The sequence below is a fragment of the Euleptes europaea genome, chromosome 10 (genome assembly GCF_029931775.1).
Source record: "Euleptes europaea isolate rEulEur1 chromosome 10, rEulEur1.hap1, whole genome shotgun sequence".
Classification (NCBI taxonomy): Eukaryota; Metazoa; Chordata; class Lepidosauria; order Squamata; family Sphaerodactylidae; genus Euleptes; species Euleptes europaea.
In genome coordinates, this window is record NC_079321.1 from 20,064,986 (window position 1) to 20,081,222 (window position 16,237).

The 16,237-nt window shown below is 46.5% G+C and overlaps 1 protein-coding gene across 2 annotated transcripts in view; it reads left to right on the forward strand.

Moving 5' to 3' along the window:
• The first annotated feature begins 7,291 nt into the window (after positions 1-7,291).
• The window catches only part of ATP7B (ATPase copper transporting beta), a 29,462-nt gene continuing 20,516 nt past the window's right edge, over positions 7,292-16,237 (forward strand). The window contains exons 1-4 of one of the 2 annotated variants that reach the window (XM_056856043.1): positions 7,292-8,488; positions 8,976-9,221; positions 12,221-12,384; positions 14,660-14,821. In XM_056856043.1, coding sequence (XP_056712021.1) covers positions 7,315-8,488; positions 8,976-9,221; positions 12,221-12,384; positions 14,660-14,821 — 1,746 coding nt within the window. In that variant the 5' untranslated portion in view covers positions 7,292-7,314. The remainder of the gene's footprint in view (positions 8,489-8,975; positions 9,222-12,220; positions 12,385-14,659; positions 14,822-16,237) is intronic. The other variant, XM_056856044.1, reaches the window with a different exon arrangement.

A 16,237-nucleotide genomic window follows, 5' to 3' on the forward strand; every position in this document is an offset into this window, starting at 1 on the left:
AAGCTGAAACAAGATATTTCAGAATAGACTAACAAGTCTCCATGAAATTGGCCAGAGTAAGCAATTGCAACAAGGGCTAAATTCACTTCTATACAAAATTTTGGAACGCGTGTCCGAGCATGATGAGACGGACGAAGCACAGGAACGCCTTCCGGATAAGTTGCGTTTTCACCAAAAATAATTTGGCTTCTTCAGCCAGCACTTTTTGTTGAAGGGCCTAATATGGGACCTAGAGACTCAATGAGCTGGAACAAGCTTCTCAGAACATGTCTCTTGCTGTCTCTCCACTTTCTTTTTGGCCCAGTAGGATTGTCAAATGCAAGGGATGAACGGAGGAGGTTTGCCATTGCCTGCCTCTGTGAGACAACCTTGGACTTCCTTGGTGGTCTCCTGTCCACATATTAACCAGGGCTGACCCTGCTTAGCTTCTGAGATCTGACAAGATCAGGCTAGCCTGAGCCAGCCAGCTCAAGGATGAGTAGGGTTGCCAACCTCCAGGTACTAGCTGGAGATCTCCTGCTATTGCAACTGATCTCCAGCCAATAGAGATCAGCTCACCTGGAGAAAATGGCCGCTTTGGCAATTAGACTCTAAGGCATTGAAGTCCTTCCCCTCTGCAAACCCTGCCCTTCTCAGGCTCTGCCCCCAAAATATCCTGCCGGTGGCTAAGAGGGACCTGGCAGCCCTAAGGATGAGTCTTCAGCCAAAATACTTCTGCATAGGGTGCGCGTTCTCTGCTGCTTGGCGAAATACCGAAGCCACAGCACGTATTCTGTCTCATATTTTAAAACCGATCTCTGCAAATAAATAGAAATAATGTGCCCGCGGCTAGTTTCTCGATGCTTTGGACGTGCGCTTTAGGAAGGTGGAAACTTGGCCGGCAGAGTTAATTATCCATCGGGTTGCCTCATACCGGTCATGTTTGACAAAGTTGTGAAAGGCGGCCTTGAATGAGGACACGGGAGAGCCGTGTGCAGAGATGAGTCGTGTCGAATGCTGTTTCTTGCTGAGTGAAAGGATGGCAATGGGTGGGAAAGACACAAAGCTGTGAGGAAAAGTACGCAGCCAAGCGCAGCCCACAGGTTACGAAAAAGACAAGGAGGGTTAATCTAGGCTTACAGAAGGGTGTGGAAATAGTGTGTGTGTGTGTGGGGGGAGTTGATGCAGTGATATACTGAATAGCTCCTTGTAGGCATTTTCTTTTTTCCACTTGGCTTGCTGGCGTTTTAAATTTGACGAGGGGATGGAAATGGAAACCACCAGCCGTTTGAGAGAGAGCCAATCCTCACTTGCAACTTTAAACCACAATAACATCACTCTGGTGTCTTTCTCCAAACAGCAGTCGTCTAAAAAGCTCCGCGTGTTAGAGGATGGAGAATGTCCTATGAAGACAAGCAGCCTTTCTCAGAAAGAGGAAAACTCTTCCTTCCGTAACTTCCCAGAAGCGGTAGGAATCCAGAGCAGACAGGTCAGTTTAAGGGAAAAGGGGAAGTCAAATTAATGCGCTCGCAATCTTGTTATGTGCAGATTTGGGTCTTAAAAAAGAAGAAGGAGAAATGGCGTTTGAACGGTCCTAAGCTTCCTTCACCTGCAAAGAGTATAATTTAAATGCTCCTTGAAATAATACATTGCTAGTGAATCGTTTTCGTTTCGCTGGCGTACAGTTCTGGGTTCATGCATGCTCTAACTTTGAAACACTTAAATACCACTACTGTTTCTCGTTGTTCTCTTGAGAATAAATCTTTTCCTGTTAGGATTTCCTAGCTAATTGCTTAAAGAGGTGTATTACTTGCACCAGCTCGCCAGCTCCTTCTAAAACAGTTTGCTCCGGTAGCTGCTAAGCATCAATTTGTGGGTAGCGTACAAATTGAAAATAATGGTAATTGCTTCATAATTATCGAAAAGCTGCTTATCAGAAAGTGAGACTAGCAATTCTTCTTACCAGCGCAACAGCTTTGCAGCTGTTCGAGCCGTAGCTGCCCTTCTTGAATTTGTCTCTAAATCTGTTGATGTGGCTTTGGAACGTTTTTTCTTTTTTGGCTGTCAAGTTGCAGTGGACTTATAGGAAATCCTAGAGGGTTTTCAATTCAAGAGATGCTCAGAGGTGGTTTGCCATTGCCTGTCTCTGTGTAGCAACCCTGGTATTTCTTCGTGGTCTCCAAATACTGACCAGCGCCAACCCTGCTTACCTTCTGAGATCTGTTCGGATTGAGCTAGCCTGGGCTATCCAGGTCAGGGTCTTTGGAGCTTACGGACACATATAACAGAGAAGGTATTTTTAAAATGTTTATGGCAGAGTGTTTTGTACTAAACACAGATGTAACCCAGCCTGGATTAGAACTAAAGCATCAAGTACATTTGCATTTTTTGTCTGGCGGCCTAAGTTTATGTCTTGGGTTAGTTTGTGTTCTGCTAGTTTTGCCATAAAAAAAGATGTCTGTTGCTTTGAGTTAAAGTCTGAATGTTTTGCTACAACCACAGTTTGTCTTTCAGATATTTAAAATGTAGTTAAGATTAAAAACATAGCTTTGGGCATGCTGCTTTTTGAAGCTGAGGGGCATTACAGAACATGAATCAAATCAGATTTACAAAATATGGTAGGCAGACAGCACTTTCTCTACTTACTTATTTATTTATATTCACATTTATAGCCCGCCCTTGTTCCCTGTCTGACCGGGCTCAGGGCAGGTTACAACCTTTAAAATCAACAAAAACCATAAGACGTTAAAACCAATAATTAAACACAGCAAGCATGGCAATTTTATTTTAATGCCATTAAATAATTAAAATAATAGTTTTAAATAATTAAAATAATAGTAACTGCTGTAAACTGGACAGCAGAATCTCCCCCACAGATGACAAGTGGGGGGAAAGGGATGGGGAGGCCAGTACAGTGGATCACTTAGAATAGCTAGCAGCTGCCCTTGTAGGTCTGGTGGAATAGCTCCATTTTGCAGGCCCTGCAGAACTCTTTCAGGTCCCGCAGGGCCCTGATGTTACTAGGGAGACTATTCCACCAGGCCGGGGCCAGGGCTGAAAAAGCCCTGCCCCTCGTTGAGGACAGCCGCACATGCTTTGGGCTGGGAATCACTAGTAGATTATTGTTATTAGAGCAAAGAGCTCTCGGGGGGGGGGGGCATACCAGGAGAGGAGGTCCCATAGGTACGATGGTCCTAGGCTATGTAAGGCTTTAAAGGTCAAAACCAGCACCTTAAACCTGATGCCATACTCCAGCTGTTTTAGCACTGGTGTAATAAGATCTCTCGACGAGGTCCCCGTGAGGAGCCTCGCCACGGCTTTTTGCACCAGCTGGAATTTACAGGTCAGTCTCATGGGCAGCCCTATGTAGAGCGAGTTACAGTAGCCTAGCCTAGAGGTGACCGCTGCATGGATCACCATGGCTAGACTGGGGCGGGAGAGGTAGGGCACCAGCTGCCGGGCCCAGTAGAGATGGGAAAAGGTCGCCTTGGCCACAGGTGAGACCTGAGCCCCCATTGATAAGGAGGCATCAAGGATCACACCCAGGCTCTTGACAGAAGGTGCTGATGTTAATTGCACACCGTCAAGAGCTGGGAGCCAGCATCCCACCCCAGAGCCTCCCTGATCAAGCCACAGGACCTCTGTCTTCGATGGGTTCAATTTCAACCAGCTATTTCTCAATCATCCACTCATGGCATCCAAGCACCTGGCCAGTGTGTCCTGGGCGGAGTCCGGATGGCCGTCCATTCACAAGTAAAGCTGGGTGTCATCAGCTGCAACCATTGAAGACTGCAACCATTGAAGGGCTATGCCTCAGATCCCAATGTCAGCGAGGTGGTGGTGTAAGAGATCATGGTCGACCATGTCAAAGGCATGGTCGACCATGTCAAAGGCTGCTGGTAAGTCTGGGCAACCAGGGCCGTCTCCGTCCCATGGCCAGGGCAGAAACCTGACTGGAAGGGATTCAACGCCGATGTGTCATCCAGGAATCTCTAAAGCTGCTCGGCGACTGCTCTCTCAACTACCTTGCCCAGGTACAATAGATTCGAAACTGGCGGTAGTTGGAAAGATCCTTAGGGTCTAAAGAAGGCTTCTTTAAGAGCGGTCGTACCACGGCCTCTTTCAGTGCCTCTGGGAAGGTCCCTGTACTGAGGGAGAAGTTGACAATCTCTCCCAGAGGAGCCCGCACCGCACTTTAACCAGCCAGGAAGGGCAAGGGTCCAAGAGGCACGTTGTAGGCCTCTCAGCTAACAGGAGCCTGTCAACATTGGGTTGTTCAAGCCGGCTGAAGTGGTCCAAAATAGGACCAGAGGATGGGCAAGGGGCCTCTAGTTCCCTTACTATATCAAGGATTCGTACTGGTTTCCAGAGCAGAAATGAACATTTCTTCTTCAGATTTGCCATAAAGTGGGCAGCCAAAACAATGGAAGATTAACAAAGGTTAATTTAAATTAAGATTAACAATTAGCAAAGGTTAACTTAAGTTAATTTAAGATTAACAAAAGTGAACTTACTTCTGAAAGGGAGGGCTGAACCACACATTGTGAAGCAGATCCATGATACGATTTCCTAAAATCTTTATTTTGACTCATATTCTGCTGCATAAAAATAGGAATTTGACCAGATACAGATGCCTTAGCTGCTGGATGTTACCTGCATTAAATAAATAATATTTACAGAATTTATGCAAGATACTTCGTCCAAAATCAGTACAGGAAAAGAGTGCTCCAGGATTGGATGTGACCTGGAAAGGCCAAGCGGGAAGGATTTACCTTGCTGGTATAGATATTTTTTTTGGGGGGGGGGGCAGTTTGAAAAACAAAAGTACGATGGCCATTTATGCATGGCTGTTTCCTTGGGGTCACCTCGCAAACTACTTCAGGGCTTTGCAATCGATTACGCTTGCATTTTCCAATTGTCAGAGGTCACCTCGCCCTCCCTGCACGCATTTTGTGGATGCTGGCTAAACACAAATCCAGAAAAGCCAGAGTTGGCAACCCTAGCCTACTCTAGGGCTTCCAGTTCCAGCTTGGCAAATTCCTGGAGATTTGGGGGTAGACCCTGGGAAAGGTGGATTTGGGGAGGGGAGGGAGCTCAGCGGGGATCTGATGCCATAGGGCCCACCCTCCAAAACTGCCTGTTTCTCCAGGGGAACTGATCTCTGTTGTTCAGAGATCAGTTGCAATTCCAGGAGCATTCCAGTCCCCGCCTCAAATTTGGCAACTCTACTCATGCCTTACCTAGAGATTCCTAAGGGGTACGTAGAACTGTTAATAAGCAACAAAAAAAAAAGCAAGAAGGTGAATTATTTTGGTTGCTTGTTAGCTGTGTATTGCTACTTCATAGAATCATAGAGTTGGAAGGGACCACCAGGGTCATCTAGTCCAACCCCCTGCCCAATGCAGGAAACTAACAACTACCTCCCCTCCACATCCCCAGTGACCCAACCCCCCCACCATGCAGGATCCCACAATCAAAGCACTCCCAACAGCTTGCCATCCAGCCTCTTCTTAAAGACCTCCAAAGACGGGGACTCCACCACCCTCCGAGGCAGTGCATTCCACCATCGAACCACCCTCACCGTTGGGAAGTTCTTCCTAATGTTTAGGTGGAATCCCTTTTCTATTAGTTTAAATCCATTACTCCGTGTCCTAGTCTCTGGAGCAACAAAGAACAAGCTAGTTCCCTCATCAGCACGACATTCCTTTAAATATTTAAACATGGCTATCATGTCTTCCCTCAATCTTCTCTTCTCCAAACTAAACAAACCCAACACCCTAAGTCTCTCCTCATAGGGCATGGATTCCAGACCTTTGACCATTCTGGTCGCCCTCCTCTGGACACGCTCCAACTTGTCAACATCCTTCTTAAATTGTGGAGCCCAAAACTGGACACAGTATTCCAAGTGAGGTCTGACCAATGCAGAATACAGTGGTAGTATTACTTCCCTTGATCTAGACATAATACTCCTACTGATGCAGCCCAGAATTGCATTGGCCTTCTTAGCTGCCATATCACACTGTTGACTAATGTTCAGTTTGTGGTCTACTAAGACTTCCAGATCTCTTTCACATGTACTGTTGTTAAGCCAGCTCTCTCCCATTCTGTACCTGTGCCTTATGTTGTTTCTGCCTAGGTGAAGAACCTTACACTTCTTCCTATTGAAATCCATTTTATTACTTATGGCCCAGCTCTCCAGTCTATCGAGGTCATTCTGAACTCTGACCCTACCCTCCGGGGTATTAACTACCCCTCCTATTAACTACTTCACATCCTGTTGTATTCCAAAAGCCAGTGCAAGCAAACATTCCCTGGCGAAGTCCAGTTCCTCACTTTTAACCCTTGTGCAGTAGCAGCTTGGATAGCCCAGACAAGCACAAGCTTGCCGGAGCTCAGAATCTAAGCAGGGTTGCCCATGGTTAGTAGTTGGTTGGGAGACTGAGGTTGCTATGCAGAGGAAGGCAATGGCAAACCACCTCTTCTCATCTCTTGCTTTGAAAACCCCACGAGGGGTCTCTGTAAGTCAGCTGCAATTTGACAGCACGTGATTATTATTAGCTCTTGTGCATGGGTTCAGAGTGTGTGTAGGAATTGTTGAAGGTCGTGCAGCAAACCTCTTGCCTGAACTAGGACTTTAATCTAGGACCTGATGCTTCAATGCAGACCCTGTCCTTAAGAACTTTCATCAGGGGTTTAACAAGAATTGCAACTCATTCAACCCCGATTGGCCCTTTCTCCAAAGTAGCCATCTACAGTTGAGTGCAGACAAAAGAGCACGTGTTGGGAGGGGGAGAGGGAAGCGTTTGATCAGTGTCCCTGCCCCAGGATGTGGTGATGGCTGCCAGCTTGGAAGGCTTGAAGAGGGGAGTGGACCTGATAATGGAGGAGAGGGCTGTCCATGGCTACTAGTCAAAATGAATACTAGTCAACATGCACACCTATTCTCTCCAGGATCAGAGGAGCATGCCCATTATATTAGGTGCTGTGAAACACAGGCAGGATGCTGCTGCAGTCATCTTGTTTTTGGGCTTCCTAGAGGCACCTGGTTGGCCACTGTGTGAACAGACTGCTGGACTCGATGGGCCTTGGTCTGACCCAGCATGGCTTTTCTTATGTTCTTATGTTCCGTTTTTCATGAACCAGTTGTTCCTACATTACCCATGCTTGATGCCTCTGTGGTTACAATGATGAAATTGTGAGCCACCTTTGGTCACTCTAAAGGCTCTTCAACTATTTCAGATATTGTATTGTTTAAAAATCAAAAGTATATTATTCTTCCCCCCCCTCTAGACTCTATCAGGGGATGCTTCCCCCCTCTGTCTACGTGCATCGACAATGAAGCACAAGTTTGCCTTTGATAATGTCGGCTTTGAGGAAGACACGGGACATTTGCCCTCTCTTCATTCTCAAGTGGATGTTATTACAGTCAATATTTCAGGTATGACTTGCCAGGCGTGCGTACAATCCATAGAGGGAAGAATTTCCAAGGTAAAAGGTATTGCGGATATCAAGGTTTCTCTCAAGCAAAACAATGCTGTGATAAAATATTTGGGAGTGGAAATAAGCCCCTACCAGATCTGCCAGGAGATCCAGGACATGGGATTTGATGCCCACACGGTAGACGCGACGCATTCTTCGAAGCAATCGACTCACGAAGCTTCTGTTAAGATCAGGATAGAAGGCATGACTTGTCAATCTTGTGCTAACACCATCGAGGGAAAGATTGGGAAACTACACGGCGTGAAGAGGATCAAAGTGGCCCTCGGCAAACATGAAGCCGTCATCGTTTATCATCCCTATGCAATTAAGCCTGAAGAATTAAAGAACAGCATAGACAGCCTGGGATACAAGAGCACCATTAAGCACAAGCAAGTCCCATTAAAACTTGGGGTGTTTGACATGAACTGTTTGCAGCAGATGAATGCGAGAAAGCTGTGTGGGCTCGATGGTGACAGACATGCAGCAGAGAACGATGGAAATGGCACATCCTTCGTAGTGTTGGCTGTGGAAGGGATGCACTGTAAATCCTGCGTAAACACCATTGAAAAGTCCATCTCAGACTTGCCTGGTGTACATCGTGTTCAAGTGTCTTTGGAACAGAAAAACACTGTTGTGTGGTATGACCAGAACCTGGTCACCCCGTCCTCACTGCAGCAAGCCATCCAAGCCCTTCCTCCCGGTCACTTCAAAGTATCCTTTTCTAGTAGAACGGAGAACCGTAATGGGGTGCTTCCCTCGCGTGCAGCATCCTCCTCTTCTCCTCACAATCTTTCCCAAGGACAGCTGCAAAGCGAATCCACCACCACTGTGATTAGCATTGGTGGAATGACCTGCAACTCCTGCGTGGAATCCATTGAAAGCCTAATATCTCAAAGAAAAGGGGTGATGCAGATATCTGTATCTTTAGCTGAAGGGGCTGGAACTATATGCTACGATTTGGATCTAACAAACCCTGAAGAACTGAGCGCTGCTATAGAAGACATGGGTTTCGATGCTTCAGTCCTAACAGGTATTGTGTAGCTTTTGATAAACTCTGAACAAAAAAAATTGGCATAGACATTTATTAAACCTATTGTAAGTAGCTTATGGGATGTGGAATGGTACAGTGTAGCCCGATCTCATCAGATCTCGGAAGCTAAGCGGGGTCGGTACTTGGATGGGTGACCTCCAAGGAAGCCTCTGCTGAGGAAGGCAATGGCAAACCACCTCTGCTTAATCACTTGCCTTGAAAACCCCACCAGGGGTTGCTATACGTTGACTGTGACTTGACAGCACTTTACACACGCACACACACTCACACACATACACACACACACAAGTAGCTTGTAGTTACAAAAAACTTGCTCAGGAGCTCTGTTTTGGTCTAATAGCTGTTCTGTATTTGCCCTTTGGCTTCTCTTCTGGATCTCTCTCCATTTCATTCTTTCCCAGAAATATGGTGCCTCTTTACGGTTGGGTCGTTTCTCACATTAATGTATTTGATGTCCCTCTTCAAGACACCACCACAGAAAGACTTGCTGCTGGAAGTATAGAGGCCGGTGAACCAGCTTCTGCTCCCTTGAGAACCAGAGCTGTTTCTGAATTGCCATGTGGAGATGTTGTGCTAGAGAAAGAGAACTTGCGTCGTGATCATCCAAAGCCATCTAGCCCGGGAACCACTGAAAAATGTTTTCTGCAGATCACGGGCATGACGTGCACGTCTTGCGTCTCAAACATTGAAAAGAACCTGCAAAAAGAAAATGGTAAAATGACTAATGCTCCTCTGCTTTTTTCTTCCGGTGCTGTGAGCCGGTGGTTTTTTGAGTACTGCTGGGTTGCTTCCTACTGATCCAGCGCAGAGAATGTTGGCTTCCTTTAGAAGGTAGTTTGGCATCCTGACACTAGATGGGAAGTGCTGGTTTTCTTGGAATAGGTACAGCCTCGTTTATATAGTCCTTAGAAGTGAGGATCAGTAAGGCCTCTGAAATTGGGCACCTCAGTCCTTAGCACATCTCCTTGGAAGCAAGTCCCATTGAATCAAGGGTACTAGGCTTGTTAGCTCTAGGTTGGAAAATACCTATAGGTTTTTTGGGGTGAAGCCAGAGGAAGGTGGGCTTTGGGCAGGAAAGGGACTTAAGTGGGATATAATGTCACAGAATCCTCCTTCCAAAGCGGCCATTTTCTCCAGGTGAACTCATCTCTGTTGCAGGGAGATCAGTTGTAATCCCAGGGGATTTCCAGCCACCACCTGGAGGCTGGCAACCCTAAACCCTAACTGGGAAAGATGCACAAGCGGGGCCAGAAAAACAGGAGGCATACTTGAAAGTAAAGTTGTGAGAGCTTGGGGATTCTTTTAACTTTTGACCAAAGAGTTGTGAAGTAATTGTGTTCAGCATGCAAAATCCAATGAGAAGGGTATTACCAAATACACTGCTTGTGTTTTTTTAAATGCTAGTGGGAATCAGCCTTAGTGAAAATTGCTCAGACCTTAATATTTTCCCCCTCCCAGTCATCAAGGTAGAAACAAAGTGTATTGAATCCTGGGTGTCTTGGGGTCCTATGAACTCTACTAAGCCCAGAAGAGCAAGTTATCACTGGCCTGGCCCATTTATGCCTATCAGTTTCTGTACATTTTGGTGGTTTGGCTGAAAAGTGTTATAGTTAAAGTGTTTAGTTCATAGAATCATAGAGTTGAAAGGGGCCATACAGACTATCTAGTCCAACCCCCTGCTTAATGCAGGATCAGCCTAGAGCATCCCTGACAAGTGTTTGTCCAGTTCCTTCCTATTGACTCATGGCTAGCCCAATCTTGTTAGATCCTGGAAGCTCAGCAGGGTCGGCTGTTACCTAAACTGGGCCCAGAGAAGGGGGAATTAGCTTTAAAAGAGTTCCAGAAAGCAATAATGTGAGAACTTGTAGTCTCTGTATACCAGGGTGGATCTCGGTAGTGGTACCCAAAGTAAAACTATGAAGAAAGAGAGTGAGCGTGTGTAATTGTAAACACAAACAAATAACTTTATTGTATACAAAATGAAATAAAAATGTAAAGAACCTACCCTCCAGCACCTGAGAACTGATTCCCTAAGCAATCACACACACACATACCAGCAAGAGGGCGCAGTTTATAAAAGGGAGAAGGGAAGAAACTGGGAAGTTTTCGGGAAAGGAAGTACAACCTTTAAATCCCGGGACTTGAGGCCTGGAAAGGACTGGAGGTAGAGGCAGTGGAGATCCAAAGAGCAGCACAAGGAGCCAGAAAAGCAAGGAGAAAAAGCCCGGGACTTGAGGCCTGGAAAGGACTGGAGGTAGAGGCAGTGGAGATCCAAAGAGCAGCACGAGGAGCCAGAAAAGCAAGGAGAAAAAGCCTGCGGAGTGCAGCAGGGGTTCTCAGAAGCAAACCAGAGTTCTGACCAGCAGAGATCTGGACCAGAGATCTGAGGAACCATTTCCTGGGTCTGGGGGATCCTTCTTTTTATGGGCTGAAGGTCCCCAGGGTAGGTGGGGATTTGACCATTCCGATTTAGGATTGGGTCAAGATAAGTTTAAATCTTACTGGCTGATTTAAAGTGAACTGCTGTCAAACCATTGGGAAAAATACCTTGATTAGGCCATTGCGAGCCAAATCTGCATGGGCAAAAGTGCCTGGGTGAATCAGCACAAATAACATACTTTAATTATGTTCAAGTGAGCTAGATCTGTATGGATGCAAAAGTCTGGGTGAGGCAACATAACTCCTGAAACAGAATGGAGGGCAAATTAATGCCTGTCTTGATTGAGTAAATAAAGGAAGAAGAAGAGTGGGTTTGTATATGTCGACTTTTTCTACCACTTAAGGAAGAATCAAACCGGCTTACAATCACCTTCCCTTCCCCTCCCCACTACAGATACCCTTGAGGTAGGTGGGGCTGAGAGAGCTGTAACTAGCCCAAGGTCAACCAGCTGGCTTCATGTGAAGGAGTGGGGAAACCAACCTGCTTCACCAGATTAGCGTCCACTACTCATGTGGAGGAGTGGGGAATCAAACCTGGTTCTCCAGATTAGAGTCCACTGCTCCAAACCACTGTTCTTAACCACTACACCACACTGGCTCTCAGAAGAGGAACCAGGAGTTGGTTAATGAAATGGCAGTGATCTTGGACTGGGCAGACACCTCTGGGGTGTGTCAGGATATCAGTTGATATCTCCAGTGTTGAAAAGTATTTTGTTTTTGGGAATGATAGGCTGTTGGGCTAGCAAGATTGCACTTGTTTTGCTTTCCTTGCAGCAACCGCACTCTTCCTCTTCATCCCTGGTAATTTCCAATGTCATGGCTGAACCCAGGTGCCTTTATGAGACTCCCCAAGTTTCAAATCTCCTGGCACTTAGGCTGTAAAAGGAGGTGCCTATTAAAACAACTAACTGCAAACCCAACTATCTAAGGGCTCTTGGTTAGAGGAGGGGGCAGGGTCCTCACACAGCCCTGGTTAATACTTGGATGGGTGGCCACCAAGGAATACCAGGGTCACTGTGGAGAGGCAGGCAATGGCAAACCACCTCTGTAAGTCTCTTCCCTTGAAAACCCTACTGGGTTGCCGTAAGTCGGCTGTGACTTGACGACAGATCACACACATACACATCTACCCATTGGTTCATCAAGAGCTGAAATGCATGTGTGATTGAATCCTTAAAATGCCAGCTAAGTGTAATCTGCTTGGGTTCCCCCCCTTGTCCCCCCCCCCGCCAATTTTGTGATCTGTAACTGATGCAATTCTGTCATTTACAGGCATAGTTTCCGTGCTTGTTGCCTTGATGGCAGGGAAAGCCGAGATAAAATATAAGCCAGAGATTATTCAACCACTGGAAATAGCCCAGTTGATTGAGAATTTGGGCTTTGAAGCTTCAGTGATAGATGATTACCCTGATGCAGATGGCAGTATAGATCTTAAGGTGAGTATCACAGGCTTGGCCATCCTTTGTGCGATGGAAATGTGGTGAAAGAGATGTATCGTACCACAACAATCTGTGCCGTTTGAGTTTCAAGTTCATAGGTGTGAATTCCTAATTTGAGATTGTGAATTTTAGGCCAGGGGTGTCAAACATAAGGCCCGCAGGCCAGATCTGGACTCTTGAGAGCTCTTATCCAGCCCGCAAGACAGCCAAGGCAGCCACCCCCCCCCTTGATCTGGGCTGGCGAGGCATGGCCCTGCCCAACCAAGTGACGTTTATGTCATATCTGGCCCTCGTAACAATTGAGTTCAATACCCCTGTTTTAGGTGTTACAGGAGTGTTGGTGACTGTTGTGGAAGCAGGGGGCCTCTGGAGCGGGAGGGGTACCCCAAAGAGTCCTTTCGTGGCTGGTGGACTGTCTTGCCCCCTTCCCCCTTCCTGCTTCCTTCCCACCCTTCTCAATTAACTTCTGGACAGGTGGGGGCTTGGTAAACCGCTGCCACCATCCTGGCTTTGGGGAGTTCATTGTTACTTTAGAGAAGCCCAGGTCGCTACCAACCCCCCTTGTCGTTTTTTCCCTCGAACTCCCCTAGTAGCACCACTGTTCTCATAGAGAGGAGCTGCCGGGATCAGCCACGGTGTCTGAGACGTACAAAATCCCTAGCAGAATTTTAAAAGGTTTTATAGAAAGATTGCATTATGGGTAGGGGAAACACCCAAGGGTCCAAAACACCTGCCAGAACCATGGGAGGTTTTGCCTGGAAACATCCAGTCAAGGTCAGAGAGATGGAGGTTGGCCCTCACAAGCTAGTGCCTTGGAATGAGCAGCTCTGTGCAAAGCATGGGCCAGCCGGTTGGCCGCTACTGGGAAGCTAAAACACTACTGCTGTTGGGCTGGAACTGAAGCTGCGTTGACTCAGCAAAGAGGCCAGTTTTTGACCCTAAAGGAAATAAGCAATAATACAGGTTCAAAGTTGCCAGACCAGGTAAGAAAAACAATAAAAGATTCCCTGGCACATCCAGCTGTCCTCAACTGGGGCCAGGGCTTTTTCAGCCCTGGCGGAACTCCTTATCCAATGAGACTAGGGGGCCCTGCAGGATCTCAAAGAATTCCGCAGGGCCTGTAAAATGTAGTTATTCCAGCAGGCCTGCGGTTATGGTTTTCCATATGAGGTGGCCTCCTTACCCTCTCCACCACTGTATTCTCTATTATGGTTAACTGGTTTTTGTTTTTTTGGTTTTATGAGCTCCAGCCCCTATTTCAGTGATGGCGAACCTTTTAGAGACTGAGTGCCCAAACTGCAACCCAAAACCCACTTATTTATCGCAAAGTGCCAACACAGCAATTTAACCTGAATACTGAGGTTTCCTCCCAGCTGAGCGGCGGGGAATCCAGGGAAGGTAGACGCTGGCTGCTCAACTTACCCGCACGTGCCTACAGAGAAGGCTCGGCGTGTCAAGTCCGCCACGCGTGCCATAGGTTCGCCAACACGGCCCTATTTTATCCATTTTGATGTTTGCTGAGTTGATACTTGATGGTTATTAGGAGGATTTTATTGTATTTAATTGATTTTATTTTATGGATTGCATGTTGTGAGCCGCCCTGAGCCCGGCTTTGGAGCAAGAGTAGGGTATAAAACAAAATACTAAATAAATAAATGGAACATTCCCTAATACAACCTACATGCCCTCTGGAACAGGCCACCTCTAACCCATGTTTCTCCTTCATGCAGATCCATTTCCCACCTGCCACATCCACCCTACTGACCAGTTCCAGGGAAATTCACACCTGACTTTCTGGAAGGGAGAGATTTATAGATTCTCCCAAAGGCACTGCCCCTCTCTGCATGAACCTGGGCACACCGGGTCACCTAATGGTCAATGCTTGATTTTTTTACCCAGGATATTGGAGACAGGCAGAGGAGGATTAGCCTCTCCTTTCAAAATCTCCATTAAGCATATGGCCATGTGCTTCTGGCTCAAATGCTAGAAAGGGATGCTTTTGAGTGTCTGAGAAGGTTAAGGAAAGTTGTAGAAGTCCTGGAAATTCAGTAAAATGTCAGTTAAGGGGAATTGACCACAGCCTGACAGTAGAGCACAGGATTTGCGTGCATAAGTTACCAAGTTTAGTTCCTGGCATTTCCAGTATAAAAGGATCTGGGATAGATCTCAGCTTGAGACCTTGGAGAAAGAAAGTCTCCATCAGTCTATGCAAAGAGCATTGATTTGGCAAAAGGCCGTTTTATCTCTTAACATGAAGTGTAATTCTGTTCAGATCCTAGGCATGACTTGTGCTTCATGCGTGCACAACATCGAATCCAAACTCTCCAGAACACCTGGGATCCTTGACGCATCTGTAGTGCTGGCCACATGTAAAGCCCGCATCCGCTTTGACCCCGAGGTCATTGGTCCTCGAGATATTATAACAATTATTGAGGTACGTTACTGAAACAAATTTTTAAAAACTTTTTGCCGATGTTCTAAAAATTAAGTTTTATTGTAGTGGCAGGGTTTCCTTCTTCAGCTTCTGTCCCAGCTTTCCCCAAGGAAGAAAAATCAAAATATAATTGTATGCCCTGTGTTTTTTTTTAACTCGATCACTCCACACCTGTTCTGCTCCAGCTGTTAAAAGCTAGCCTAAACAGTCTTGCAGCATTTTCAGAGAGGATTTGGGCTCAGAGGAGATTTCCCCCCTTCTTTTTCGGAGACTTTTGGAGAAGGGAATTTCACAACTGAGCTGCATATGGAGAACTTTACAAGCCCCTTGCAGTTTGAACTGTATGCCCTCTTGGTGCAGTAAAGAAGGAGCTCGTGATGGAGGAAAAGTCCATCAGTGGCTACTACTAGCCGTGATGACTAAAGGGAACGTCCACATCCAGAGGCAGTAAGCTCGGTGGCAACATGATGAGGAGGCTTCTGCCCAGGTAGTTGGCCTTCATATTAAACAAGATGCTGTACGGAAGGAACCACTGTAGAATGAGGAGGGGGGCTGGATGAATGACTGAAGTGTGTTATGACTGGATGGTAGCTGTCATAGTAGCTGTTGCCAGTGCACGGTGGCAACATCAGGAGGAGGCTTCTGCCCAGGTTCTTGGCCTTCATATTAAACAAGATGCTGTACCAAAGGAACCACTGTAGAATAAGGAGGGGGGCTGGATGAATGAAGTGTGTTATGACTGGACGGTAGCTGTTCCCTAGGAGGTGGAGTTGCCTGGCTTGTTCTGTTTATTTCAGTGCAATCCTATGCAGTTACTCCAGTCTAAGCCCATCGAAACGAATGGGCTTAGACTGGAGTAACTCTCCTTAGGATTGTACTGTTAGTGTGAGAGACAATGCAGTTGGATTTAGGGGAGTGTGCAAGATTAAGTGAGTTGAGTGGGTGAAGAGTAGGGTTGCCAACCTCCAGGTAATAGCAGAAGATCTCCTGCTATTACAACTGATCTCCACCCGATAGAAGAGATCAGTTCATCGGCAGAAAATGGCCGCTTTGGCAATTGGACTCTATGGCATGGAAGTCCCTCCCCTCCCCAAACCCTTCCCTCCTCAGGCTCTGCCCCAAAAACCTCCCACCGGTGGCGAGGAGGAACCTGGCAACCCTAGTGAAAAGTAAAGTGCCCTGAGTGGAATCTGCACTCTGTGTGGAAGTTATTACCCTAAATGGCAAGTGAGAAAATAAGCCTTTGTGTCTAGGTTTATTTAAGGAACTTTAGAGGAACAGTACACCTATCTGGAACAATTTCACATATTGACCTTACAGAAACTGTTACACTGTTTTATTTGTAAATAAAACTGTTCCTGTTTATGAAAAAATAACTGTTTATTTTAGAGTAAAGGATCCCCTTTTAACCTCAGA